Source organism: Ammospiza nelsoni, chromosome 3 (genome assembly GCF_027579445.1).
Source record: "Ammospiza nelsoni isolate bAmmNel1 chromosome 3, bAmmNel1.pri, whole genome shotgun sequence".
NCBI lineage: Eukaryota > Metazoa > Chordata > Aves > Passeriformes > Passerellidae > Ammospiza > Ammospiza nelsoni.
The window spans coordinates 86,528,934-86,556,725 of NC_080635.1; the positions used below are offsets into that span (position 1 = coordinate 86,528,934).

The window sequence follows — 27,792 nt, forward strand, 5'->3', positions numbered from 1 at the left end:
CTTAGAACTTTTAAATACAAGGCTGGTTCCACAAAATATACATCTCTCTGGATTTCAACTCTTACAAAGCTTTTGTTTTCTTCTTGCTATAGATGATTTATTGGTCATTCGTGAGATTAAGCACAAAACTATGTATAAAACTAGCCTATCCACTTTAGCTTTTTTCTAAAAATATATAGATTTCTTTCCTCATTCATTTCTGTTCATGATCCTTCTCCCTACAAATAGCACAGCTTATTTTGGTTAGCAATAGGGAGGAAGACACCAAATAAGGCTATTGCTGTAATGCACTTATATATTGCAGATATGATGACATAAGTAGCTTTACCATATCTACAGCTAGGTACAGTTTAAGCAGCATAGTGAAATAAAATATTTATTCTGTAATATTATTTTAGCAATATGATGAACTAGAGTGAGCAAGAGGAAAATGGATTACTGATAATTTTTTATAATTTTAAATCATATTTATTTTTCTAAGATACAAGAAGTAAAGAACATGCTGGCACCAGTAAATATTCTGGCCAAACTAAAAAAAAATATGCAGCTACTTTGTATTTAAAATTTTGTATTTTCCCTAATTATTTTACTACTGAAATGGGAATAAACCCACTTCTCAGGTTATAGCTCTTATTGACAGACACTGAAAGCATAGATTATTGTGAAAAAAACACCCAAAAAAACCTACTTGGGTCATGTGAATATTACATACATAGCAGTATATGAAAAGCATAATAAAGAAAAAATTCACCAACCTAGTGACATTCATTACTCTGCTATATAAGTGTAAATCCATGAAATAAATTATTTTATAAAAAATTGCAATTTTGTAAAGCAAAAACTTTAAAAGCATCTCATGTGTTTCAAATTAAAATATACTTCAATTTCATTTATTACTTCTTTTCATTGCATTGCAAATCAGAAATCATGACAGCAAATTAACTGTGATCAGAGAAGGGAAATATCTCAATGGAAATTAAACTCAAGCAAATAGTTATTTTGTTTGATATGAAGCTTACTGATCATAGGAAACACCAGATTTTCTCCCTCTCTGAAGAGAAAGTGATGAAGGAAATATAAAGTGATGTTATGAAAAGACCCTCTTGAGCCAAATTTTTCTATGCAATATTTCACAGATTTGTTCTCATATATACACTACAATGAGTCTGAAAAAAATATAAATATCTGATATAGGCATTAATAGTCTTAGACTATCATTCTAGATTATAACAAATAAATAATAATTTTAGATTTCCCTAGCTCTTTCCGGACTGTCGGTTTCTCGGCTGTTTAGGTGGCCTGGAAAGGCCCAGGGATGGCCTTGAAGAGCCGACGCTTCAAAGGAGGAGGAGAGACTTCTGATCTTGTCTCGGTCTCGGTGCTTATTAATTGTTTATCTAAAAGATTTTCTTTCAGCCCGACAGAGGTCTGCACAGCAAGTCAGCCATGGGCACACTGCAAGCCCCCGGGGCGGTCACCTATCTTTATACTCGAAGTTACGTGTACAATATTTATCATTTTTCCCCAATACCTTCTACCCTTATTAACCGGTGCACTTTTAGTAATAACCAATCCCAAAGTGCCACCACCACCACAGAAGATGGAGGCCAAGAAGAAGAAGAAGAAGAACAGGACACGCCCCAGTTCCTCCATCCTTCTTCTTTAGACCCCCCTGTACAGAAATCCTAAACCCTGTGTCTTACACTCTAATTAACTTATCCCTTCACCATTCACCCAGTGAAATCCTCCCATCCTCATACAGGTGTCGTCTCCTGTGTAGGATCAAAGTCCAGCCACCAGACACTTCTGGCAACATTCCAGGACTCCTGAGCCCCCCAAGGGTGGTCTCGGCCACTCTGCACCTCCGTCCTGAGGTGCTGAGATCCCACACCGGACACCTTAACAATTTACCAATAGGGAAAATTATTGTTGACTTTTGGCATTTGAAATAATAGTTTCACAGTTCCCTGGAAACACATTTTTAATAATGGTAAATTGAATGATATTCTGTCTTAATCTTTCCTTACTGAGATGTACAATTTGCAAATTATTGATCTCAAAGTCCACACTGTTCCTTAATAGATGGCTACACTTTTTCCTATCACGATTTAAAATCATGTACAACTCTTTAATGCTAATCCAACCAAATGGACACTTACACAAACACTTTGGCAAGGATCTGTCCCATAACCCATTGGCTTTACAGGTCAGTGCAGACGAGCCCAAGAGATAAAAGCCCTTCTTGCAATGATACGCCACGCTCGTTCCGTATTTGAAACTTTCAGGATAATTCTGCTGTCCGTGACGAATTGCATTCTCCACAAAGCCAGGATCAGAGCAGTTCACCACTGTAAGACAAACAGTTTTCATTGCTGAGGCATAACAGCAATAAGTACAGCAATGATTTTCATTGCTTCAATAGAAGCTCGCGACTGTGGTTCATCTATGGTTCCTTTCTGGTTTTTATTTGATTTAAATATCAGAAATATTGACCCCTAAGTAAGACAATAGATCTTTTTGCTTTGAAGGTAATACTACAATTTACTCCAGTTCTTTTAATAATCTTGGACAAGATACATACTATCAAGTATACAAGTGGTTCAAAGATGAAAGAGAAATTGGAGAGATTTTTTAATCATTCCCTTGGCAGGCTTAATTTGGAATTCTACATAATTTTTATGTGAAGCAACAGTTAAAATAACACTTTGACATTTACTTTTTTTAAAACTTTTACTCTAATGAGAAAATTTACTTCAAATATTAAGGAAATTTTCTGCTATTAATGTGTAGAACAGGTAAAGGACAACAGTGAAAATCAAATACTTGATAGGGGAGCAGGAGTGAGGGTAAGCACCAAAAAGCATGAAGTAATTTTTTCAGATAGCCATTAAAAACATAAAAAATTATGGGTATTTTCATTGCTGTTTTGTTTTTATATAAAGAGTAGCTACCGTCCCCACCCCTTCATTTTATACTTTGTAGTGATTACAGAGTCATAGATTCATTCAAAAGCTTGGGTTAGAAGGGACTTTTTAAAACACTCAGTTTTGTTGTCTGTTGATCTGAAAACTATATGAAAAGTTACAAACACCTACTCCACCCCTCCCATCTTCATTCTTCAGATAACAGTATAAATAAACTAAAAAAACCACTTACAATATAATTCTTATAATAAATTGAAGCTCATCAAAGAACCACAGGAATCTACTTTTCAAGTATGTCATTTAGTTCAAATATATTCTCATGAAAAATAAATCAATGGATAAAATATGGATAAGATTATAATTTTAGAAGTAAGATAAACATAGTCTTCAATGGACTGCTTCTTGCTCCTTTTATTCAAAAGCTTAAATTTTACCATAAATGTGATAATTAGGCAATAAATGTGATTTAAATGTGATAATTAGGCAATACCCTAGAACAAGGCATCCTGTGCAAATACTCATTCATTGAAGGGACATTTCATTCAATCAGCTAAAAAGCATCAGGATTTTAGAAAAATTCTAACATCCTTAAATTTAATCTGGAGCAAAATCCAGTTTTAATTTATTTATCCTTATCATTTAAATCGATGTTCTTAAAAGTGTTAAATGTTCATAATTTTAACCTCACAATTCTAAACAAACATATACCTTGGTCTAAAGAATGAATCAATCTATGAACCTAAAGTTTTTCTTCATAAAAATTATTTTAGAAGTAATATTTGGGGAAAAGAACTCTTCTTGGCATAAAGAAACCTATTTTTCATGTACCAATTGTTATTAAAAACACTGAAAATACAATTACATGGAAAAGTCAATTTTTTAAAAAAAATTAGGTATTACAATGATGAACACAAAGCATTAGAAAGGTATTACGTAGAATAATTATGTTCAATGAAAGAGATAATTTTGTTGTTTTGCGTTTTTTTGTGTCCCTGAGCAGTAATAAAACTTTAGTCTCCTAACTGAAACTATTGCTATTTGATTTATGGTGAATCCTATGAAATAATTCAACAGAGAAGTTACATTCAGCTTACATTACAATAGTTTAGCTTATATTTCATATAAAAAACTTTTATTTAAACATCGTGTTATAATCCTAACATTTTATACAGAAATCAGATAAATGCAGGTTAAATAAGTATATGTTTACATAAGATTTCATTGACAGAAAAAAATACCTTTTTAGCTCTTGGTTATTTTTTTTCTGTTCCATAAGACAGGGAAAAATATCAAGTCCTAATATCTCACTGCTCTTCAAAAACTGCAAAAAATTTGGATGTGGAAGTCTTGCTTTGAAGAGCTCCAATAATCCTTTCTTCTGAAGATCTCTATTTAAGAGTATTATGAAGAGAAAATGCTTTTTTCTGTTACATGACACATTCTTTGTTACTGCTTTTTTTCCACAGTTACTCATCTTTGTCAGCTAAGTCTAATTCTTGCACTGGCAATATAACTATCATTGTAGAATAGGGACACGTGAAAGTCTGTAAAATGCAGAGTCCACTGACAGGTTACCTTACCAAAACATTAAGCTAGATCTGAAGGAGCTCATATGTACTCACAGTGCAATCCTTTCTTACAGAAACCAGCACAATTCCCAGAAACAGCACAATCTGCATCCTGATTAACCCTGTTTCCTAGGCAATTAGACACAGTGCAGTGCTGGGTGGATGCTGCTGTAAAGTTTCTGCTTTTGGAACTAGCCTGCATCCTCTGCATAGTTATAAGTTGCCTTGTACAAACACATCCTTACACTTAATTTTTCCACATAAATGTATACATGTTCCTAAACGTTTGAATACACATCTGTATCAATGTGAATTAAAGAAAGCCAGCACTTGTTTTCTGGCATGAGGCCAGTAGGTGGTGGCTCAGTCTATGCCACTGTGTGCTGCTACTCTCCAGAACAGAGTGAATTTCTCTGAACAGCTCATGAAGAATGATCCTCCTGTCCATACTACCCCCTGAGCCCTGTGCCAAACAATTCCTGTGAATGTACCACCTGGTTCAAATGAAAAACCATCTAAATAAGTAGAAGCAAGTCAGCTCCCACGCCAGGCAGTGTTTAATTTTAAAATACATATTGATTTAATTGCAGATACAGAAGTGAATATTTAAAAATATTTTTATTAAGCTAAAACTATTTTTATGGTAATTTGATTCCCACCTCACAGTTACACAATGCCACTATTGTGATCCACCATATCAGAAAATGAAGTCCAGAGTTGTATGGAATATTTGTACTGGTAGAGAACTGAATTCCGGTCTTCTTGAGACCTATACCCATGTTAAAATCAGTGCACCATTTTCCAACAAAAGCTTGCATCAAAAAGTAACTATGGCAAAATAACACCTGTCCATTCCACTGACACCTACTTGTTCTAGCAACTACACCTTCAAGAGCAGCTCTCCCCTTACACGACACAGATAAAAAAAGATGGAATTGTGCTTTATGGCTGTAACAATATATGTAAAATCCTGTGGAAAAATAATAATCACATTTCTCTGCCAATAGTCCAAAGGTGAATTAATATCAGTTTATCAATATAGCAACCATATTTAAAATCTTAGAAAAATTTATCCTCATACAAATATAACTCCTTGCTATACTCACAGAGATCTACAGTACAGATGCATGTTTAATAGTCTGCATTTAATATCATCCAAATTTGTTTTATCTAAGGAATATAGCACTATAAACTGGGCATTTACAGCTTAAACAGGACATCCACTTTTACAGTAAAATGTCATTAATGAATACACAAAATTAGTGCAAATTTGCATGAGTAAACTTACTACTGAATTCTTCCCAAGCTGTAGGACAAGATTCATGTTGTTTATCAGATTAAGTTTCTTATGATGTAAGAAGAATCCTTTTTCGTGATATCTATATTTTTAGTTTACTTTCTGGTGTGATTTTTGGGTGGTTTTGTTTGGTGGTTTTATTTAGGGGTTTTGCATTTGTTTAAGGTTTTTGTTTGTTTATTTGATTTCGTTTTGGGTTTTATTGCTGTTATTGTTGTTTTGTCTGAGAATGAAGTTGCACATGCTCTGGTATTCTCTTTGATTGAATGGGAAGGACAGTAGAGATCTACAGGCACAAACCTTTAAAAGAAAGTGCCTTCCAGAACAAAAATGTAGACAACTCATCATAGTATCATAAACTATCAGCCACATAGAAATCTCATTTGTGAGTTGTGGGAACTCCAGAATATCAGAAAGTGCTATTTTTTTAAACTAGAATATTGACTGCTTATTTTATTTCTGGATCAAAAGGATAAACAGGGAAATGCAGTACAGATAAAAATATGTAAAAGAAAAAGTGGAAAAATAAACAGTGAAATGCCTTTTTAGAATTTGTTCAAAAGAAAATACAAAAAGTGCTTTTGTTTCACAGCAATTTAGAGAAAATCATTGCTATTGAACTCAAATATGCGCTAGATTAGTTGAAAGAGAACATTGAAAGTAATAGTTCAAATTATTTCAATCTCAGAATAGTCTATTGAAACAAGAAAAATCTGCTGCATATTAAAAATTCTTATTTATTAAAGGTTTTGTAGATTCATGAATACAACTGTTTTCGAATATCCTATGGATCCTTCAATTCTCTACCTAGGTTTAATTTTTAACCAACATTCATATAAGCTGTCCCTTTTTTTAGTGAAGTTGAGATTATTAACAGAAAACAAAATCAAATATAAATGTTTAAAACAAAATATTTGGTTTAACAGGTAGTTGTGCCAAGCTTGCTTATTATGGGAAGTCAGTATTAGAAATTAAAAGGAACTTTGCTTCATGAAGATATGCTGGCCCAAAGCCACCCAAAAGCAATTTTAACTGAACTATTTTTGCAAGTCAATAGGGAGAACAGAAAAAGTTAATTCTCTATGCAGATCAGAAATATGGAATGTTCAAGGAATATATTGCAGTCCCAAAGAATCAACTTTTCTGTGTGATTCAGAGTTTTCACTTCAATACCAGCAGTATCTGTTTAGACAGCTCAGTGATGAATGAAATACAAAACAGTCACCAAATGCATAATTTAAGCATGTGCTCGGTGAAAAATATCCTTGCATCATACATGAATTTTTACCAAATCATTATGCAAGAGAATACGATCCCTCAAGTTAAAAAGTAACCACAATTATGCCTGCAGTGCCACTTAAGATCAGCTATCAGTTTTTAAATATACACACAAATGTGCTGCTAAGAAGGGCTGCAGTAAGGAGTACTTTAGAAAAGAATTTGAGTTGGCTGGCGTACAGAACTAAGGCAGTATTTCCCCAATTGCCTTTCACCCTGGGGACTCAACTGTAAATCACAGAGAGAGTAGATGGAGATTGCTCCCTCTCAATGACACCTGTCAAGAGTTGCATGGGAAATGAATTCTGTCACTCTTGGTTAAGTCTTCTGAGAAAAGCTGGAGAATACTCAAAGTCTGCCCTGATAGCTTTGGAACCTCGCACTGAGTAGATTCAAACCCTTGAGGACAAAGAAGTTAAAAGACCATGTCAGAGTCCTCCAGGGCAGCTTTCTGTTAAGAAGTTGAATGATCATCAAAAAGTTCATCATTCACAGTATTTCGTTTCTTGTTCTCCTTTTTTTTTTTTTTTTTTTTGACAGAAACTATCTTAAGCTTTTTTAATAAACTTTCATATATTATCAACAGATTTTAAATAAAAATTTATGCAAAAAGTATTGCACTAATGTTGGTATCTAGAAAATGTTTAGGGATTAACACTAGAGTGAATAAAGACTGGAGAATTCACTCTGGTTTTCTGAAAAGTTTTTAAAAATGCTGCCAATAAAAAGAAAGAAAGCTCTCCTTGTGAAAGCATGATGACAAAATTGCCAGTAAATGGAATTTTACTAAAGGACAAGGCAAAGTCAACAATAAACAAGAATGAAAACTTTTCAGATTTTGCCAGGTATTGCAATTGCAAATTGACCAGAAAGACAAAGTACTTACCTGTTATTTACTCTTGTGTTCTCTGTATGCAAAACTAATTTTTAGGCATTTATGTACAAGTAGTATTAACACAATATGTTTTGTCAGAATGTTACAAACTCTGGGATCGTGATTTACAGTCTTTTTCTTCAGATTCTTTATTAATCTGAGCATTGTTTTTCACCTGGATGAGGACCTCTTCAACTGCCTCAAAAGATGTCTCTACTACCTTTTGAAATGTCTTTGCCTGATCCCCAGGCTGTTTTCACTCCAGAGAGGGGCATCTCTGCCAGATCAAGAGAATATCTCAGACACTGTAAGGCATCTCCCATGGCACTCCACCTCCTTATTAAGGAAACTCACTCAAGTACAAGTTATCCTTCTGAGGAATATCAACATGCTATCAATATGAACAGATTAGGCATATCTGACATTGAAGTATAAATAAGTCACAACAAGGGCCTCTGACTCTGGAAAAAACAAAACTGAACAAAATGCATTTCTCAGCTTATACAAATCCTCCACAGATTGAAAATTGCCTAAATTCCAAGCTGCTTTATCTTTGGATGAGAAGAATTGGTCACCAATCTCAGTCTATCAGCTGCCATCAGAAAGGTTATTTTTCTTGTCAGTGAAGGAGTGGAACATATTACCACTGATTCAAATGACATAGCCACTAAATAGAACACAATAAAACTAGCAATTCTTTCTAGATACCAGTATCTGGATAAGACATAAAAGCCTAATTAAACTTTTCAAGAATCTAATACCAATGAGATATAGAAAGATAAACCTTTCAATTTAGAAATTCAGCACAAATGCAGTAAAAATAGAGAGCTGAATTCTTCATTACTAACAAATAGCCTGGACTTACTGATACAGGCTGGACAATGTGAGCTAACTCAAACCTATGCAACTTTGCCAAATGAATCTTCCCATCGAAGTTTCTCTGGTCTTTAGAAACATATTTCTAAGAGGAGGAAAGCTCCTAAATCTCATTTATAAAAAGATAAAAGGAATTCTGAAGCAAACAGTAGCAAAGGATATTCACTTTTCCTGGAAGAGATTATGAATATAAGTCTGCCTTAATACAGGCAGAAAGTGTGGTGTTTAATACAGCAGTTCTTGCTTCAGGCATAATATGTGAAGAAATGACCTGCAGTGCAATCAGGAGTGCAGAGCCCTGATGAGACCACCTGATTCCGTTCTCATTTTGGTGGTTAGGAATTATTATGACAAGTAGAAAGAATGGAGATTGGCTTTCTGTGCTTCCAAAGACTAAATGGAAAGCGGTTCCAAACTGCTAATGGAAAAAAAAAAAAAAAACAAAACAGTGAACATACTAGGCTTAGGATTTAATATAGTCATAACTACTTCTGGAGTAGTGCATCCAGGCTGCACCAAGCTCTGCGCAGGCAGGTTTGCAGCAGAGAATAGAGATCTGGGTATTGTAATTTTTCTGATGCCATTTGGTTCCAGTTTAAAGGCAAGTAAACTACCTACTTGACCTGTTCTTTATCAAATAAATAAAAGTAAAGATAGAATCCATGTGGATAATGATGAATTTAAATGATGAATTTAAAGTCATATTTCAGAGACCTTCACATTACAGAAAAAGCTGTCACCAATCTTTAGAAAATACTGAGTCCATCAAAAGGAATAAATACAATTTTTAAAATAGACATTAATGTTTAAATAATTTTTAAAAAATTGGGGCTTCTATCTCACAAAGTACCTTAAAATCACAACATGCTCTTTTTCACTTGTGACAGAAACAGCACGAACACAGTTTCCCCAAGGCATGGGTATTTTAAGAATAACATTACCTCAGAACACAGGTCCAAAAAAAATGCTAAAAAAAATGTAGATTTTCAGAGATAAAAGGTTTTACTTACTAAGCCAAAACAGACACAAAAGCATTCTGGAATAGGGGAAAATATCATTGCAAAACAATTCAGTGTTTGCAGTGCATTTAGGAAATACAAACATTAAAATCCTTTTTTTCATACAAGTTTTTATCATGCAGATCTTAAATAGCAAATGTGATCTTTTGTGTGCATTACTTTTTTCTTCTCCAAAACCTCCCATTTAATTTCCTTACTAAATTTCCTGACTTTGATTACTTAACTGTTAACCTACTCTTGACACAACAGAGAGAAGAAATGTATCATTGCAAAAGGGTGCCTAAGAACTGCGCCAGATTTATTTTGCTAAAATATCAAGGTTTCGTATGCACATATAACAGCTCAGTTTCAACATAAATTAAAAAAAAATAAATAAACTCTGCAATAGCTTCAAGTAGCAGTCTTTAATTTGTAGCATTTGCTGTACAGTCAGCCAAATGAAGCCAAGTTCATTATTGACTCAGATGAACTCAACTGAGGTTTGAAAGAAAGGTCATATGTAAAATCTCAGTTGAATTAAATGGTACGAGTTTGCCAAGAAGCTATCCTTTCCCAGCAGGATATTTAAAGAGCTGGAAGATTTACTTTCTTTGTAAACAAATTCATAATCCATTGTTAAAACAATGAACTTCAAAATAAATGCTTTCCATGCAATTCTAGAAGTAAAGGCTTATGCCAGAAAAAGCGCTATTACTTGCTTTAGGTAAATTCTAATCAATTCACTAACACCAAATTTGACATAGGAATATTGCTGGTGTATATATATGGTCTTTAGTCATCATATGTATACAAGGATACTCGAACTTGGAAGTGACAACTAAACAGTGTGCCCAGGGCTTTGTCCAGTTCAGTTTTGAATAGCTGTAAGAATGGAAAATCCATAAGGTCTCTGGGAAATTTATTCAAGTGTTTTATCACCCTCACACTTAAAAAGTTTTTTCTTATGTTTGATTTTGTACCCTTTGCATCACATACTTTCAGTGAACACCACTGAGAAGTCTGAACCTCTTTTTTTACACTGTCCCTTAGATAAGTATACATGATAAGAAACATTTCCCTGAGCCTTCTCTTCCCTAAGCTGAACAGCCCCAATTCTCAGTCTCTCTTCAAATCAGGTGTGAGCCATGAGAAAAGTTTGTTTCTCTGAAGATATATTTAGGAAAGGGCAGAATACACCAGAGAGTGGAAGCCACACACACACACAGCAGTGAGAAGTAAGAAAGGGAACATTGAGTTTAGAGGAGAAGGCAGTGCACGAGGGAGTAGATACTCTCTGCAACCTGTGCCAGAGAAGAAAAGTGACCAGGAACAGCAAAGATACTACATACTAACTGCAAGGTCAACCAACCACCCTAACCTAAAATGAGAAACAATGCCAATTATCAAGGCAATTATATTACAGCACTTTAAATTTTCATATAATTGAAGGACCTATCCCCCATATTTCTAGATCAGAGATGCATGTACTAGGAGAATGGTATAGAACTACTCTAACACTGATATGCTTTAGCTGATTTGGATATAGAATACTCCCTTTACAGTACAACTAAGTATCTTCTGGTGAACAAACACATTTACAACAGTTATTGTTACATTAGACAGTATATTACTCTCCATTAGGAGAGATTTCTTGGAAAAATTGCAAACTTCATGACAATTTTTTCAAACCCTTTAAATCAGTTAAGCTTGGTCACAGAGGTGAGCAGCTGCAGTGCTATGATCAGCAGGAAAGCATTCTGGGTTTTAGCAGGGTGTATGCAGCAGGTGATGAAATTAGGCAGATCCTTGCAGTTCATGATGGAAGAGATACAAGGCAGTCACTGAAAAATATATCTTGCTATAGAGAAAGAAATACTAAGTGAAGACAGGAATGAAGTGAAGAAACAGTGAGTGAATGGCAAAAGTCCAGCTTCTCACCACCTGCATGATAATAGCCAAAACTGCAGACACCAAGCTAAGAGAACTCTGGGCCATTCCATTCTGGTAGGAGTTTACCATTCTTAAGTGAATGGATCTTGGCAGAGATGGATCTATAATACTCATTCCTTTCAGAAAACCACCATCCCTAAACAGGATTTCAGACCATAAACTGGCCTCAAACTTTAATTCCTGTGAATAAATTTTAAAAGGAAAACAAAAATAGACAGGAGAGACCACTGAAATAATGTTGTAGTAACTGTAAGCATCCTAATTCTTATGTTCTTTTTAAAAAAAATCTTCTTAGTCTTTGCATTGTTTCTCCTTGCTTTCATTTAGATTTGTTTTTCTTGTAATAAATGCAATGAAGTTCCATGTAAATAGCTGAGTAACTCAACGTGGTTGAACTTCAGTAAAGCTGTCCTGTCTCTTCCTCTGGCAGTCAAACAGAGCAGATTCTGAGTGAATCTATGGTATAAGTGAAAAAGTATGTGTTTCCAACTAATAAAACCTTACTTAAATGCCTCACAGATGAGACAGACTTAAGTGCAGCAAAAGAAAACAGTATAAAATGGAAAAAACCCCATGAGCCTAAATAGGAACAGTTTGCTAACTCTTGTTTCTCTGTTCCAATAATTATATTGCTATGTTAGTTAACTCACTTGAATAAATTCTGAGGGTAGTGACTGAGTGAATTGCCATCTCTTTATTGTTTTAATGAGAATGAAAGATCTAATTCCACACACAGTGAGCCTGAAATTGCATCAGCTATCTCTGAAACATTATGATGGGCTAATCACAAAAGATAATTATTATTCTTGGAAACAACAGTTGTAGTACAATAAGATTTTTAATAAACCAACAGGTGGAGATAATAAAAGCACAATAGCTGAAGTTAAGTTCTTATTACATGATCTTCAATTCCAATGTTGTATCCTTAGAATGACTTTGCTGCCTGCAATTTCCTTTAGCCTATAAAAGATGATACAAAGAACAAAAGCATAGTACTTACACTGTTCTAATATTTGTCTAGTGAAAGAAAATACTCAAGTAAAGCTCAGTAACCACTGAATTTCTGGAGAAATTTTTGTGTTCTATCTCATTGCATGTTTCATAGCAGACATAGCGATCAGATTGTTTCCATACACTAAGCATTTTTTAATTTGTTTTTGGTTTAGATATTTGGAAATCAGCACTGTTATTAACATTTATAAATGAACCCAGATAATTCCAGGTTTGAATATGACCAGGAACAGCATTTGTAAATTATAGCCATTAAAATACATTTCCTTCCAGACCCTTCACAAAAAGGGCATTGAAGGATATAGAGTATCTCAAAAAGTTTTCCCCAGGCCTTTGAGATCTTTCAGTATATCTTACATGATTTACCTCATGTCCAGCCTTCACTTCTCTGTCAGTTTGCATCTATGATTTGGTCAGAAGATACTCAGTCTGCCTCAGTGATTCAAAAGAAAATGTTTCACAATATCATTAAATATCAGTATCTTAATGGATTCAGCATTGAGAAAGCATGTACTGTACCAGTAGAAGTTATTTTAGGGCATATAACATAAAAACACTAAACTAGTGAGCTGATTTTAGGTGTCTGATCAAGATATTGGTGGAACAGACCAAAGATGAGATGCTAGCTCCATATTCTGCAACAATAGCCAAAAATTAAAGAAAATAAATAAAAACATTGGTCAAAAACAGAAGGAGTAAAAAAAAGGTTAATTTCAGAGAGTTTTAATCTTAATTACATTACTGGGATCTGGATAAAGAATTCAATCTGAGAATTGTAGATTGCATTTTAAAATGTTTTTTCTTTGTTTTTTCCTAATATGTTCATTTGACACAGATTTTCTCATAACACAAACTTTTGCTTCATTCTCATCTCTCAAACACCTCCACTTTACCCATAGCACACCAGAAATCAAACTCAGATGTCCTTGCAAAAAAACCCAAGCAAAATTAAATCTTACTTTATTCCCCTTTTTTTTTTTTTTTTAAAAAAAATCAGGTTTCACATCTGTCAGATATTGCTAGGAAAAAAAAGAATTAATAGTATTTTTATACATAAATATTCAATTTCATAATGACCATTTGTGAAAACTATATTAAAATGCACATAATTCTGGCTAGACAGGCAACTGTGATTTATCGATGTAACTTTTGTGATACAAAGTTCACTGTATATGTCTATAAACTAAATGCTGATAATTGCAGTCTGATAACTTTGAGGAAAAAACACTGAAAATCTCAGCTTCCCCAACAGTCAGGTGTAACAACAAACTCTAGTACAGAAATGCAGAAACTCAAATAAAGGTGAAAAGAAGTTCCTAAAGCACAGGCTTGTGAGGTTTTTTGAGCATTTTGAGGCAGGGTAAAACTCTTACCTCGGCAGTTGGGTAAAGGGCTGCTCCACTGCCCGTTGCTTCGACACTGCGCTCGAGAAGCACCCTGAAGTAAATATCCAGTGTTGCAGGTAAAATTTACCACATCATTTAAATTGAACTCACTGCCATTGGTCATTCCATGAGCTGGATTCCCAGGATGTCCACAAGTGATTGCTGTTAGAAGAAAAATATGCAGGTTAGCACCTAAGTGAAAGGCACTGATCCATGGAACCACTTGCAGGTTGGAGCTTCCTTGCCATTTTGGTTTTTGATTTTGGGGTTTTTTTTTCCCCTTCTCAATTTGTCTTTGACATTTATACAAGACATATAAGAAAAAGAATAGGATATATTTATTGAGAATTCTTAACTGTGCTACTTTTTACCTTATGTTGAAAGCTGTAATTAATCTAAATATATATATATATATATAACATATGCATTTTCACACACATCTGATGTGCATTAGACCATTAAAAATGCATTTAAAAATTCCTACTAATACAAATAAAGGATTTTTTTTTCCCCATCAAGCTTAAACATGTAGTAGAGCCAAACAAATTTGATGCACTATTTCAGAACATTCTGAAGCATTCCAGTTTCAAAGGTCTTGCATTGGTTTGCTGAAGTAGTGATTCTTTTAATCTGATTTTCTTATGACTATAAATAAATAATTTTGGCGAGTAAATCTTTCCCATTATATATTATGTGTGTTGATTTTGCTAAAACATAACTTATAACATAGGCTTATTATGGTCAAGCTCTAGTTTTCCATGTGACAAGATATTAAAATATTACAGAAAAAGATATAAAACCATAGATACTAACAGTGGAAAATGAGAATGTACATATGCACACGTGCACAAACACAGAACTTCCCAACTCTGTACTAGTGATGTTTATCGTACTTGAATAAATAATCTATACACGGGTTTATTTTTTCTTTTGATTTTGTTGTGATGTTACTCACAAGGAACTAAGCATAAATCTTCTTATTTCCTATTAACTATCAATAAGTAGGAAATGGAAAGACATTTCAGAAAATACCCAAGTATTATCTAAAGTGTGGTCCAACTGATTATCCAGTAGAGAGATGGGGAAAGACCTGTGTGTCACAAATTTTGAAAGATGAAGGAGGCTGACTTGCATATGAAACTAAGAATGTTAAGTAGTCATGGGTGGAGAACTACAAGTGCTTCTTTAGGTATCATTTTTTAAGATGACATCTGGTACTTTACAAATCTAAAAATCCTTTCAAAGTAAATTAAAAATATAAAAAGATGTGATTTTCGGTAAAAAGCTCACAAAATAAAGACCAATGTGGGGCAAATTTTCAGGGGCACAACCCCTAATGTCTTTGTAATAGCTCTGCTATTGTATTGGATCTAGCTGAGATGGATGTCTTACGGTGCTGTGTTTTGTATCATTAGCTGGAAAAGTGTTGAGAACACTCGACTGTTTTGCTACTGCCGAGCAGCACTGCACAGCATCACTGATGTTTCCCCAACATTCCACCTTCCCACCCACAGGCTGGGAATGTCTCAACCTCACAAGGGGATATAACCAGGTTAGCTGACCAAAGGGATGTTCCATACTGTATGATTGCTCAGATATAAAAGCCAAGAGGGAGGAGGAGGAAGGGGCAGGCAGGGTGGCAGCAGGGAAGGAGGGGAGGTATCATCCATTATTTACATGTGTGCTTTGGAGCGACTGTTACACGTGCTGAGGCCCTCTTTCCTAGGATGCATCCCGACATTGTTTGCTCATGGGAAGTAGAAAAGGAAAAATTTATTTTCTTTGCTTGCACATGCAAACATTTCTTTTGTTTTAGTAAGCTGCCATCTTATATTTTTTCCCTGCCTTCCTGAAGAAGGGAGTAAGAGTTGTTCAATGGTCACCTGGCATCCAGAAAACGCCAACCCACCACAGCCATATTTCTAGCTCAGGCTCCACAATGCTCAGTCAGAAAAATATTTCAGTATAACACATTCCTAGCATTGGTGAACAGTAAGTTTTCACTTTATGTCTCAGAAATAATAGTCTCATTGTTATGGGAATTTCTTAAGTAAATTAATCAAAGGAGGAAAATCTACTAAAGTTTGGACACTGACATAAACCAAGTCATCTTGCATGGCTTTTTAGTCTGGCAGTGTTCTAAGAAAAAGAAAACCATCTTGCAATGGAAAACAGTAGGCAAACTCTAATAACAGAACCTGATGCCAGTTCTTCTCATAATGGTAACAATAACGTCCATATAAGAAGGAGCAGCCTCCTGCCCCTCCTATGCCCTCCCAGCTTTGCCCTTTTCTTTGGGAAGGATTTTATTCACTGCACAGTCAAATGGATGCACTAATAGTAACAATGCTAGTTGGGACTCCTTTAATGAATATAAATCACTTGAAGATATAAACAGGATTTTAAAAATAACTACACTTGGAAGATATTTTCCGTGACTGTATACATGTAAAAATTTTCATTTTACCCTAATAAAGAAAATACTGAACATTTAGAAATTTGTTATGTATTGAACAGAAAAGCTGACCATTTTAGTGATTCTCTGTGCAGACAATATTTATGCCTGAATTACAGACATCTTAAAAAAAGCAACATTGAAATAATTGATATAAATTCTCTATTAAAAATAAAAAGTATGTATAAAAATGAGGTTCTTTAATAAAACTAAAATTAAAGAGAAATAAAACAAACTAAATAATAAAGTAATAAAATAAAAAGTGGATAAAATTGACTTGACTGATTAAATGGCTGATGGTTCAGAAAATGTCAAATAATCTGCCACACAAATTAGGAAGAATTAGAGAAGGAAAGACTCCGCAATTCTAGCACTTAATTCTGAGATTTTCAAAAACAGGTAAATTGAGAAAATAGTAAAGGCTATAAAGAGTTAATATCTCTCATAACAGATGTAGGATAATCCAATGCCATGCCTTGCTTGCATTGATAAGTCAACTTGAGAACTTGAGGCCAATTTGTGAAAACAGGCAGTCACTATCAGAAATGCAAGATGAACACTAGTCCAGCTTTCTCCTTAAAGGAATTTTTTACTCTTGGTGAAAAAAATAGGAGAAAGGCTCAGCAAGCCCATATGTGGCATTACAACTATGTCTGGACAAAGTGAAAGTGATAGATTAAGTTACACGGTTGCAGCCTGCTATTCAAGCCACCTCAGCACCTATGCCATCCTGTTTCTGAAACAACAGATACCAGGAGTTACTGGAAATATTAACAAGTCCATGCTAGGTTAGAAACTGGATCATAACAACCCTTGTAACTGACAACAGGTCCAATAAACATCTGATCTGAGCCCAAATCCTTTTGAACATCCAATCCACTATTAATATTCAATTACATTTAAAATAGTAGCAACAATTCAGTGAGAAGTTAATTGTACTTACGGACACAAACAGGAGTTTGTCCAGACCACTTGTGGTCCTGCAGGCAAATTCGGACAGATGTACCAACAAGTCGAAAGCCAGGATTACACTGGTAGACTACAGTGTCACGATAACTGAAACCATCCCCACTAATATGGCCATTTACAATTGGGTCTGGTGAGCCACAGTGACCAGCTACAATAAAAGAACAACCCATCAAAAACATGTATTTTTTTGCTAAAATAAATTTTTGCTTAAATTTTGCTAAAATTTACAAGAAAAAAAACCCAGCAAAATTTCAACTTTCTTTTCAATAAACAAAATGTTTAGAGTCAACTACTGCACTGTGCAGAACAAGTTCTCGGGTATAAAACCTTCAGATGATATTTCTTCTACTTCTTTAAGGAGAAAATGATGAATTAGAGAAATGAGAATTCTATGATGAAATAATAGTATCAGTTTGAGAGTTAAAGACCTCACACTTCTGTGGGGAAAAAGGCAACCTTACTAAGGCACTTCACCATAATAAAAAATAGAAGTAGGGTATTTTGTTGGTACTGAACAAATTTTAAAGCAATATAAAGAAGAACTTGCTGTAATTTTGACATGAATACGAATTTATAAGCATTTTCCAGATAGAAGGCATGAATGTCTGCCAGCACTGTTTCCTTCTTATTTCAGCTGCTGTTAAAACATTACAGAATCCATTATTCCAGGATAATAGCAGTCTTGGCAGTGAGGAAGGCAAGTAATGATTTAATTCATTCTGGATTCTTTATTCTGTTTGAAAACACAATTGCTGAGCAAAAAATCTATTTCTCTTTACTGATTAAAGAGGAGAAAAAAGTTTGTGTTTTTTTCTTTTTTGTGGGTTTTTTTTTTTTTTGGTGGTGACACTTATTAATCACTGCAGTAATTTAATCTAAAACATGTGCTAAGTTCTCATTTGGGAGGTGAGGACTGGAAGCTAAGGCTCAAATCTGCAGCTACTATTGGTTGTGTGTAGGTTTGATCACTTCTGTTTCATGCAGGCAGTATCCATCAACAGCAACTTTTTGCAACTTTTCTTTGGGATTCCATCTTTCTAATAAAGCCCCTTTATTGTTCTAGACATTATATTTCATTCACACCTAACATCTCCTCTAAAACACCTGAAGGATAAAGCATACACCATTTTATTAGGTTTTTCATACACACAGGATTATTATAAAAAATCCTAATTATAGGGTTGCTGATACCTCTAAGAAGACATTGTGGTATTATTCTGCAAATTTGAGGAATAAGTATGAATGCAAGTTTTTCACTAATTATACAGCTACCTTTCCCCTTACAAAAGAGAATATGGCAACAGAGGACACTGAAAGCATATTTTTACCCTTGAAACATGTCATGGAATAATTTATCTTATTTTTCTCAGTCCAAATTAGTAATATGATCCCTTTTACCCTTCTCTCTCCTCCAGCCTCACTCAGCCTCTCCTTGTCTAAAAGATATTCCAGCCCCTGGCCCCTAAATGGGTTCTTCCCCTGAGCTTGCTTCATTGTGCAATATCTCTCTTGTATGGTGGAGGACACAAATACCACACACAATTTTCCACATGAGTGCTGAAGAGGAAATAATAACCATGACCTGGTGACTACACTGGTGCTCATACACTCCAGTATGATATTTTTACTGCAAGGCCATACTTTTAACTCTTAGTCAGCCTCTCCACTCAGTCACCTGGGTGCTTTCTGTAAAGTTTGTTTTTTACCTAGTCAGTTCCAAGAGTACTCACAAATGGCATTATTCAAGGCAAAGGGCAGGATTCTGTATTTGTCTTTCCTGAACTTTATGACCTTCCTGTTGGGCCATACCTCCAGAATTTAAAGATCCCTCTGTCTAGTGGTACTAGAACCCACACATCAACTGTTCTCCCATCATTTTGTGTCACCCTCAAACTTGCTGCAGCTGCATCCCAATTTGTTATCAGTGAGGGACAGAGCTGGAGAGTGTGGGCCTTTGTATTCATCCCCAGCATCTACTGGCTCCTAGTCACACTTGGAATCAAGAAACAATACCCCTAGAGTTTGCTGGCTCAATTAGTTTTCCATCCATTTTACAGTCCCCCCATCCAGTCCCTGTCTTCTCAATTTGGACAAGGATACAAGGGCAGACTATTTCAAAAGTTTTGCTAAACCACAAAGTGAAAGAAATCTACTGCTGAAATCTACATCTCATGAGACAGTCACTGGAAAAGGCAGTAAGATTATCAAGGTTTGCTTTTGATTCTTCCATCCGGCCCATTCCTAATCATTTTCTTATTTTCCCTATGCCTAGAAATTAGTTCCTAATATTTTCTCCCCATTTTTTTCGCAGGGAGGGAGGTGAAATAGAAAGGAATACATTTGGATTTTTTTTTTTCATTTTCTAGCTCTAAATAGTAAAGAATTGAAAAGCAGTAGCTGCACAGAAGACAAACACAGGACCACAGGGAATTTCAAGAAGAAAGATAGATGAAATGTGCCACCTGGCATAAAGAAAAATATTATGCATTTCTCTTAAATGGGGATTTAACAAGTTGCTGAACTTATTATGTGAGTCATTTCATTTACAGATCATTCCACCTACTGTATTTAATGATTTTTCAGGGAATTTTGACTCATTTAAATTACCTATTCCAAAATATCAAGAACTGGAAGAGCACTGCAATGACACAAAATGTATGTAATTTTCTCATCAACTAAAATTAAAGAAAATGAAGAAGTCCATGAGGGGATTTTTTAAAAAAAAATATTCCCTCAAGAATTTAGAAAATTGTTCATATGCATCAGGGTTGGTTCAGCGGTTTTATTCTAAAACACCTGGAAAGCAAGATACAAATAATTGTATTTTATTTTAGTTAAGAATTTCAAATAAAAGTCAATATGATAATATTATACTGCAATTTACTTCTGAGTTATCAATTAAAGGATTAGATATTTTTACACAACCATAGTCCACAGCAGCATATTTTCATACTTATAAATCTAAGGCATTATAAATATCATATAATTAAAAGATTGAATGAAGTAAATTATATTTAACTTCAGATTTTAAGTGTGTCCTTGATTTTTTTATGTGTAGTTTTCCACCTGAAAGGTGTAAAAACACAGGGAAAAATATGTTTTCAGGAAAACACACTGATCTGCAATTAAGTGCTACTGATTTTGCAGATGGAGTAAGGCAAATTAAATGCTTCCAATTTGCCCTGTGCCCTCTATGAACCTGTGGTCAGCCATACACACAAATCATACATAAAAACACATAGGTTTGTGATTTCTAGTTGTAAATACTCTTGGAAGGGAAAAGGGGAAAGAGACATTATTAATTGTTGAGGGAGTGAAATTGAAAGAAATCTCGCACACCAATTCATATTTATGCTTGTATAACTAATAATGCTAGCAAATGTAATGCTAACAAACTGAAAACTTAGGTCTTAAATTGAGCCTTAGGCTCATTAACTACAGACCCTGATTTTAGCTTTCTATAGAGACAAACCCTTTCCTTAGATACAGAAATTAGTGTACTCATTTAACCTGAAATCACAAACTAGTTCTACACTTATCAGTGGGTAACATAAAGTGGTATGTATTTTCATCTATAGATGTCTTGAATTATATTCATGCAGGTACAGTGTAGATTAAAAGCATCTCTAACTCATTATAATTCCTTTGAAATGGAAAGACTCATTCAGAGCTCCCTGCATGTTTGCCTTCTGATTTTCATAGGCTTAAGGTAAGTCCTAAAGGCACCTCTGAAATAAATTTGTAGCATTTTGTCCTTGAAATTTAGGAATATTCAATTAGCAGTATTCACATCATCTAGTTTTAAAATGTAAGAATTTACCTTTCCTGAATTGCTCTCTGGAGGAGCCAACATAGCTCCATTGACCTTGGATTGTATTCTTAATTGCATCTAAATTAAGTGTCTGAAGAACATGGTATTAATATACTTTATGTGAAAGCATGTAAGAGAGACAAGAAAGAGCTTAGTAGTAGAAATAAAACTTTCTGCAGCATGCATAGGGTAACTCAAATTTAGACTTTCACACTCAAAGCTGTATAATATTTTTAGCACTATAGAGCCTGTCTGATTTTGAAATAGCAAGGACTAAGTAGTGATTAACCTGCCAGCTCTAAATGGGGTCTTTTTTGTCTGGTGAGGTAAATCCATGCATTTAACAGTTCTAAGCATAGGGCTTCATTCAACAATGAAATCAATCAAACAGGAACTAAAGTCCATCTAAGTTTCTAGGAGAAGAATAGAATTGGGAAGCATCATAAAGCAAGCAGTGCTTTCACTACAGTAATAGTTCCTGCCTGATGCCCTATGTTCATTACAAGTGGGAATAGATCTGCAAAAATAATTTAAAATGCAGAATGCAGATAATCAGGTGGGAAAAAAAGAAAATATTAGTTATAAGGAGATATTAGTAATCTATACCAATTTCAATAGGGATTTGTAAAATCTGATTAGAAAAATCCAGCACCAAATTACTCCTGGTGAAGAAAAGGACAACTTCATATAAATTTAATTCAAGCTGCACATAGACACAATCTTTCTTAAATATGAGATCTAATAAACTTATTAACTGTTTCCCAAAGAGTTAAAAGCTTCACTAAGTATTGTTTCTAAACTGACTTGAAGGTATTGTTCTATATATGTTATATATATATATATATATATATATATATATATATGTATATATATGTAAGTCATGTACTGAAAATTCTCCATCTCTACACTATGTACATCTGAAGTCATGACTATCATAGACAGCTAATCTTCTGGGATGTTCAATGTAATGTTATTTCTCAATAGTCAGAATAGAAGAAAAAAACCCTCTTTCCCAGCATGTCATGAGTGATTTATAATACAAACAGAATCCACTGAGACTTGTGTATTGTTTAGTTTGCATATGTTGGCAGCCAAATTATCCTGCATATAGTGTTTCAAAAATGAAAAGTATAGTACATAAGTACTAAATACTGTTATTATTGATCAGATAATGAAGTGGTATTTCAGGTTATTCAAAATTAATACATGCAGGTGTCAGGGAATACCCTGGCAATGAGTGGTGTAACACAGTGGAAGAGCCTACAGGTAGAATAGTTCTTTTTTTTTGCAATAGACTTTGCATGTTTAGAGCAGAAGAAAGGGCTGTGGAAAAGACTCTTACACATACAAATTTTGGGCTGTTGGGTCTTCACAGTTGCAGTTCCAACATATTTAAATGTCATTCAGCCTCAGTCCAGGGATAACCTGACACCAGTAGATGGCTGAAGTGTTTTTAGCTCCAAAGATTCTGTACACCTCCGCTGTGGAACTGATGAAATTACACATGAAAAAGTAATGCTGAATCATAGCATTCCCCTAAGAAGCGCCTCAGTGAAAATTTTTTCCTAGGTAAAAAAAGTATTTCATTTCATTACTGCTCTAAATATCAACAGAAGTATTTGGTGTACTCTGCTTATGCCTATATCCTATGCCTATGCTATCCTATACTTATTTCCTGCATCAAAATGACATCTTTCTTAATGCAGCATATTTCAAATTGAACAATCAGGTGAGAAAATATATCAAGCCAGATGAATGTTCTTCATTTTCATAAAATTTGCCAGAAACAACTGCATCTTGCTGGGAAGTCACTAATAATGAAGTGACATTTAGAAGTTAGGTTAGTTCTGTGAGACAATGGTCACTACTTCTGACCACTCCACGTCTTAAGAGACAACATACTACAAAACTGTATTCAAAAAAGTTGAACTACAAATATTCCTGTTGCAAAATGAAGGAGTCAATCAGGAATACTTAATGAAAGGTTATAAAAATCTTAATTCTGATCTGAATTACATTACTCTGTGCTTTTTTTGTTTTCCGAAAATATCCTGCATTTATTTTTCTTTCTGCTGCAGTCCAGTATCTGTGAGAAATTGAGATGTTAATGGTTAATGGCTCAAACATGGCCCAGATCCTTGTAGGACTTTGCCCACTATGGGAAGCTGTATAAAGAAGCCACTGCTCATGTGCCATCCCCAAACCTCCCCCCATCACCGAATAAGCCTCAGCAAATTCCTGGAAATCTGGACATAACGTTAAGCCAACTGATGGGAGCTTGAGATAAGATAAAGGTGTTTATATTGCCCAATTATTTCAGGTCTAAGCAAACAAGCCTGGGGAGAAGAATGTATCCACAAAGAAAGCCAACTCAGCAGCTGTGCTAAAAATCAGCCCTGAGTCCAGCACTGGGAGGCCATAGCCCACAGACTAATTTCTGAGGCCTTCCACCAGGGAACCGCACATGATCCACAGTGTTGCAACAAATCCACTTCAAAACTCCCTCACTACCCAGGAGAGGTGCTTGGACATTCCCATGTATACCTGAATATAAAGATAAGCATGGAACGCTATGTGTTCTGCTAAAATGACATAGTGAGGCAGCAGAGAAAACAGATGCTATTTATGTGAAGTTGAGCTCTGAAGAGGAAAGCAGAATTCCTCCTTTCCTCAGAGTAACCGAGTACTTTCAACTGTAAGGCAAGAAGAAAATCTGCAAAATGAGGGCAGACAAAGAAAATAACAAATTCCAGAAATAAATAACCTGTTCACAACGAAGAATAAAACCACTGCTGAGCCTCAAATGTTACTCAAAAATAGAATCTTTTCCTTATGTCTGTATTAGGTGTGTGAAACTATATGAATGGATCTGAAGAGAGCAAGAGTTGGGGTGAGAATGAATGTCCAAACTATATAAAACTCAGGGTTTGCAAGAGTCTTGGTTTTGCTTTACTTTTGACTGCCTCTTGTCTGCTTCCCATTACTGAATGGTCAATATGCTGAATTCTTAATTGTAGCTGGAATGCACCAGGAATAGCCCTAATAGAAGATTATCTTGAAGCTTAGTTTCATCACACACCCTGCTCCACAAAGAAAAGCGCTGTGAACATGGGCGATTATTTGAGTCACTTAAAAATCATACTGGTTTGAAAAGCATTACAACAACATAAAAGGTAATTTTATGTCTAATTAAAACATATATATTCATAGAATAGCACAAAATCATATTCAGGACATAATATGTCCATATTTAAGGTACCTTTATTTTTCATCAATTCAAAAACATTGCTTGACAAGAGCTGAAATCCAGTTCTTGATACTTTTAAGACAAAATAAAACAAAACAAGGAACAAAAATTTGGGGGTTTTACCTAGGCAATGGGTTTCACTACCACTCCAGAGACCATTTGCCAAGCACTCTCTCACATGAGAACCAACTAACGTGTATCCTGTGTTACAAGTGAATATTGCAGTAGCTCCATACACTGTTAAGGTTCCAATCTTATTTCCATTTGGTGGAGATGGAAGACCACCACAGGAGATAACTAGGAAAAAAAAAAAGAAACAGAATATACTGAAATATGAAAATGCTTTTCATAATTTTTCATCATCTCGTGTTTTTTTAAAAAGTAAATGGAATAGGAATAAATACAGGAGTTGTATTCCATAGAAAGGGCCTAAAATTATGCTTGATATGGCAACATATGTTCTAAAACTAAAAATCCTTTGGGATACTTGCATATTTCTAGTTCTGAAACAAGGGAATTACATGAATTCCTGAGAAGGTTGCAGTTATATTCCATATGTACATATCCATGGCTACTCCTCAAATACACTTTCCCTGGCTGCTTAAAATGTTCTGTCAGTATAAAGTGTTATAAATCTTTTTAACATTTAGTACTCTGAATTGTTATGAACTGGTTTTTTTCTTATTTCCCACTACTATTCATAAGTATATAGCATATATGATTGTCTGCTTGCTAAAACAATAAATCATCTTGTTTTGCCAAAGACTAGATTTGACCAATTATCAGAGAAACTTTCTGTAGCATCAACTGCAACCCACAGCTATTGCACATCACATGAAAAATTGTCTTTCAAGAATGTATCAAACTCTAATTTAATTAAAACCATTCTGTCATTTCTTTTGTTTCTAGAAGAGTATACAAAAAAAATTGTAATTTAAGATGCAGACCATTGTCCTCAAGAGCTTCAACTGTATTTATACATTAGTATAAATCATATGTTTACTTTCAATAGCATCTTGATCACAACTAAACTTCCTACTTAAAATCCCAAGGTCCCACTCTTACATATTTTTAAATGTTTGCTGTAGAGAACAACATGGAATTGGTTAGAATTTGTATAAAATCAAGTACCAGCAACCATGCAGTTAACCAACTCAGTCATAATCAGAAAATATCATAGTTTCTTATGTATATAATGTGCCTATAGCTGAGTAAGACTCATTTTGACTGCGATCATGTCACATTAATGTAATTTGGGGATTAGCCTAACATTATAATTCCTAACTTTAATATTGACTATTAATTATATTTATGTTAAAAAAAAATAAATCAAACTCTTTTCGAAGAGAAAGTAAACTGTAGACTTCAGAAAAATACTCTGCAGTGTGTTTCTGGATCTTAATGATCCATGTCCAATGGATATATTACTGAATATCTCTTGGGGCATGAAGTTTGCTAAAATTAAATCCTAATCAGTCCTCTAGTAGAGGGCAAAACAATGTACCTTTCTTATAAACTAACTATCTCTTCAATCAGCAACTCTCTGTGCTTCTAATACTTCTCTTTTGGTTAACTGCGTCTGATATGGATCATCCCATTTTCTACTCACATAAAATTTCTGTAATTGCAGAGGGTGGGAAAGAACTATCTTTTCAAATACTTGTTAGCAGCTGAACAGCAGCTGGATATTAGGTAGAATATCAAAACTATATTTTTTAGTCTGTGTGCACAAGAAAAAAGGGAAAAAATTGCAGTTAACAGAATTTAAAAAATAACTTTTTGTAAAAGAAAAATGAAGTTTTGGAGAAATTTATTAAGACTTTGGCACTGTAACCCTTGAAGTTTATATGATTCCACTGAGATTGCCATGGTTCCCTAAAACCTTAAACATCCAAAGTCTAGATTGATGTTATTTACGGCATTTTTGTATGAAGACACTATGAAAGCTCATATGAATATTTCTCCAACAGTACAGTTTTAATGCTTCACCTAAGAGGTCAAAGCAATCATCTTCTAATCTAACTCTAATCTAGAATCTTCTAAAGTAATAACATTTTCTAGTCCTTTCTACATACTTATGCACCACCTAGTAGAATAAATACAAATTGATTTCTTGATGGTACATCATTGACTCTCGTATGAAACATATTGTACTTAACACCTAAGGAGCTGGAAAAAATTAATTTCAAGTTAATGAAAATTTCACACTTTCTTACTTGGAATGCGAGAGCAAAATATTAAACTATTTTATAAATAGTTTATTTATAAAAGAAAATATATGTATTAAAAAGCATAGGATGTCCTGTAAACAAGTATTTTCCTTACCCTTACAAGCTGGCCTTTCATTGCCTGAGCTCCAGGTTCCATTAGCCCTGCACTGTATGAGTCTTTGACCCAATAAATAATACCCAGGACTGCAGCTGAGCATGACTTGAGCTCCATACTCATTCAGTGACCCAGAAATCAGTCTCCAGACAACGTGCTCTGACAGAAGAGTCTCTATGCTGGGGCAGGTTACAGCTGTGAAGAAAGGAAATGTACATATTAGCATTTTGCCCCTATATTCCTTTATGGGTGAATGTCTCGCCTTACAGGCAGATGTTTCACAATCTAAGACTTAGAATACCATAGTCATCTTGAAAAAACAAGTTTTAAGAAAAATAATTCTCATACAATGAGTAGTACAAATTGAACTGGAGTTTGTAGTGTATTTTCATTTAGTGGATGTAGTGGAATAATGATATACAGTTATACTCTCTAATGAGTTTTATTCAAAGATTTCAAAGACAAAATACATCACAGACTGTGGTGGATGTAAAAGGGAAAGCAAATATTGTTATGTAATGTTTGCAAAGCTTGAAGTTCTTAAGATACGTTGCCATAAAAGCTGCTAGCACACATTGAAATGCTAATTACTATAAAACCATATATTGTGGGTATACAGGAAAATTATTTAATTCCAGTTTAGAAGACATTTAAAAAATTATGATATTTAGGAAGACTTTTAGAATTATTTCAGTTCTGTTGTTTTTCGTATTTGGTAAGAGAATGCAGTTACTGACTACAGACAAGTATAGTTTATGTTCTTTTTTCAGTTTCAGTTTGATGCTCTGCAATTTAAGTTCACAGAGTTCTTAAAATATTTATGA

The 27,792-nt window shown here is 34.4% G+C and overlaps 1 protein-coding gene across 1 annotated transcript in view; it reads right to left on the minus strand.

Annotated features, from left to right (window-relative positions):
* CSMD1 (CUB and Sushi multiple domains 1) overlaps positions 1-27,792 on the minus strand; it is a 1,067,119-nt gene that overhangs the window by 35,558 nt on the left and 1,003,769 nt on the right. Inside the window, exons 51-55 of the mRNA XM_059468452.1 lie at positions 26,969-27,163; positions 24,767-24,940; positions 17,560-17,733; positions 14,150-14,323; positions 2,160-2,348 (exon numbers count right to left, since the gene is read on the minus strand). Of these exons, the coding sequence (XP_059324435.1) occupies positions 2,160-2,348; positions 14,150-14,323; positions 17,560-17,733; positions 24,767-24,940; positions 26,969-27,163 (906 nt within the window). The remainder of the gene's footprint in view (positions 1-2,159; positions 2,349-14,149; positions 14,324-17,559; positions 17,734-24,766; positions 24,941-26,968; positions 27,164-27,792) is intronic.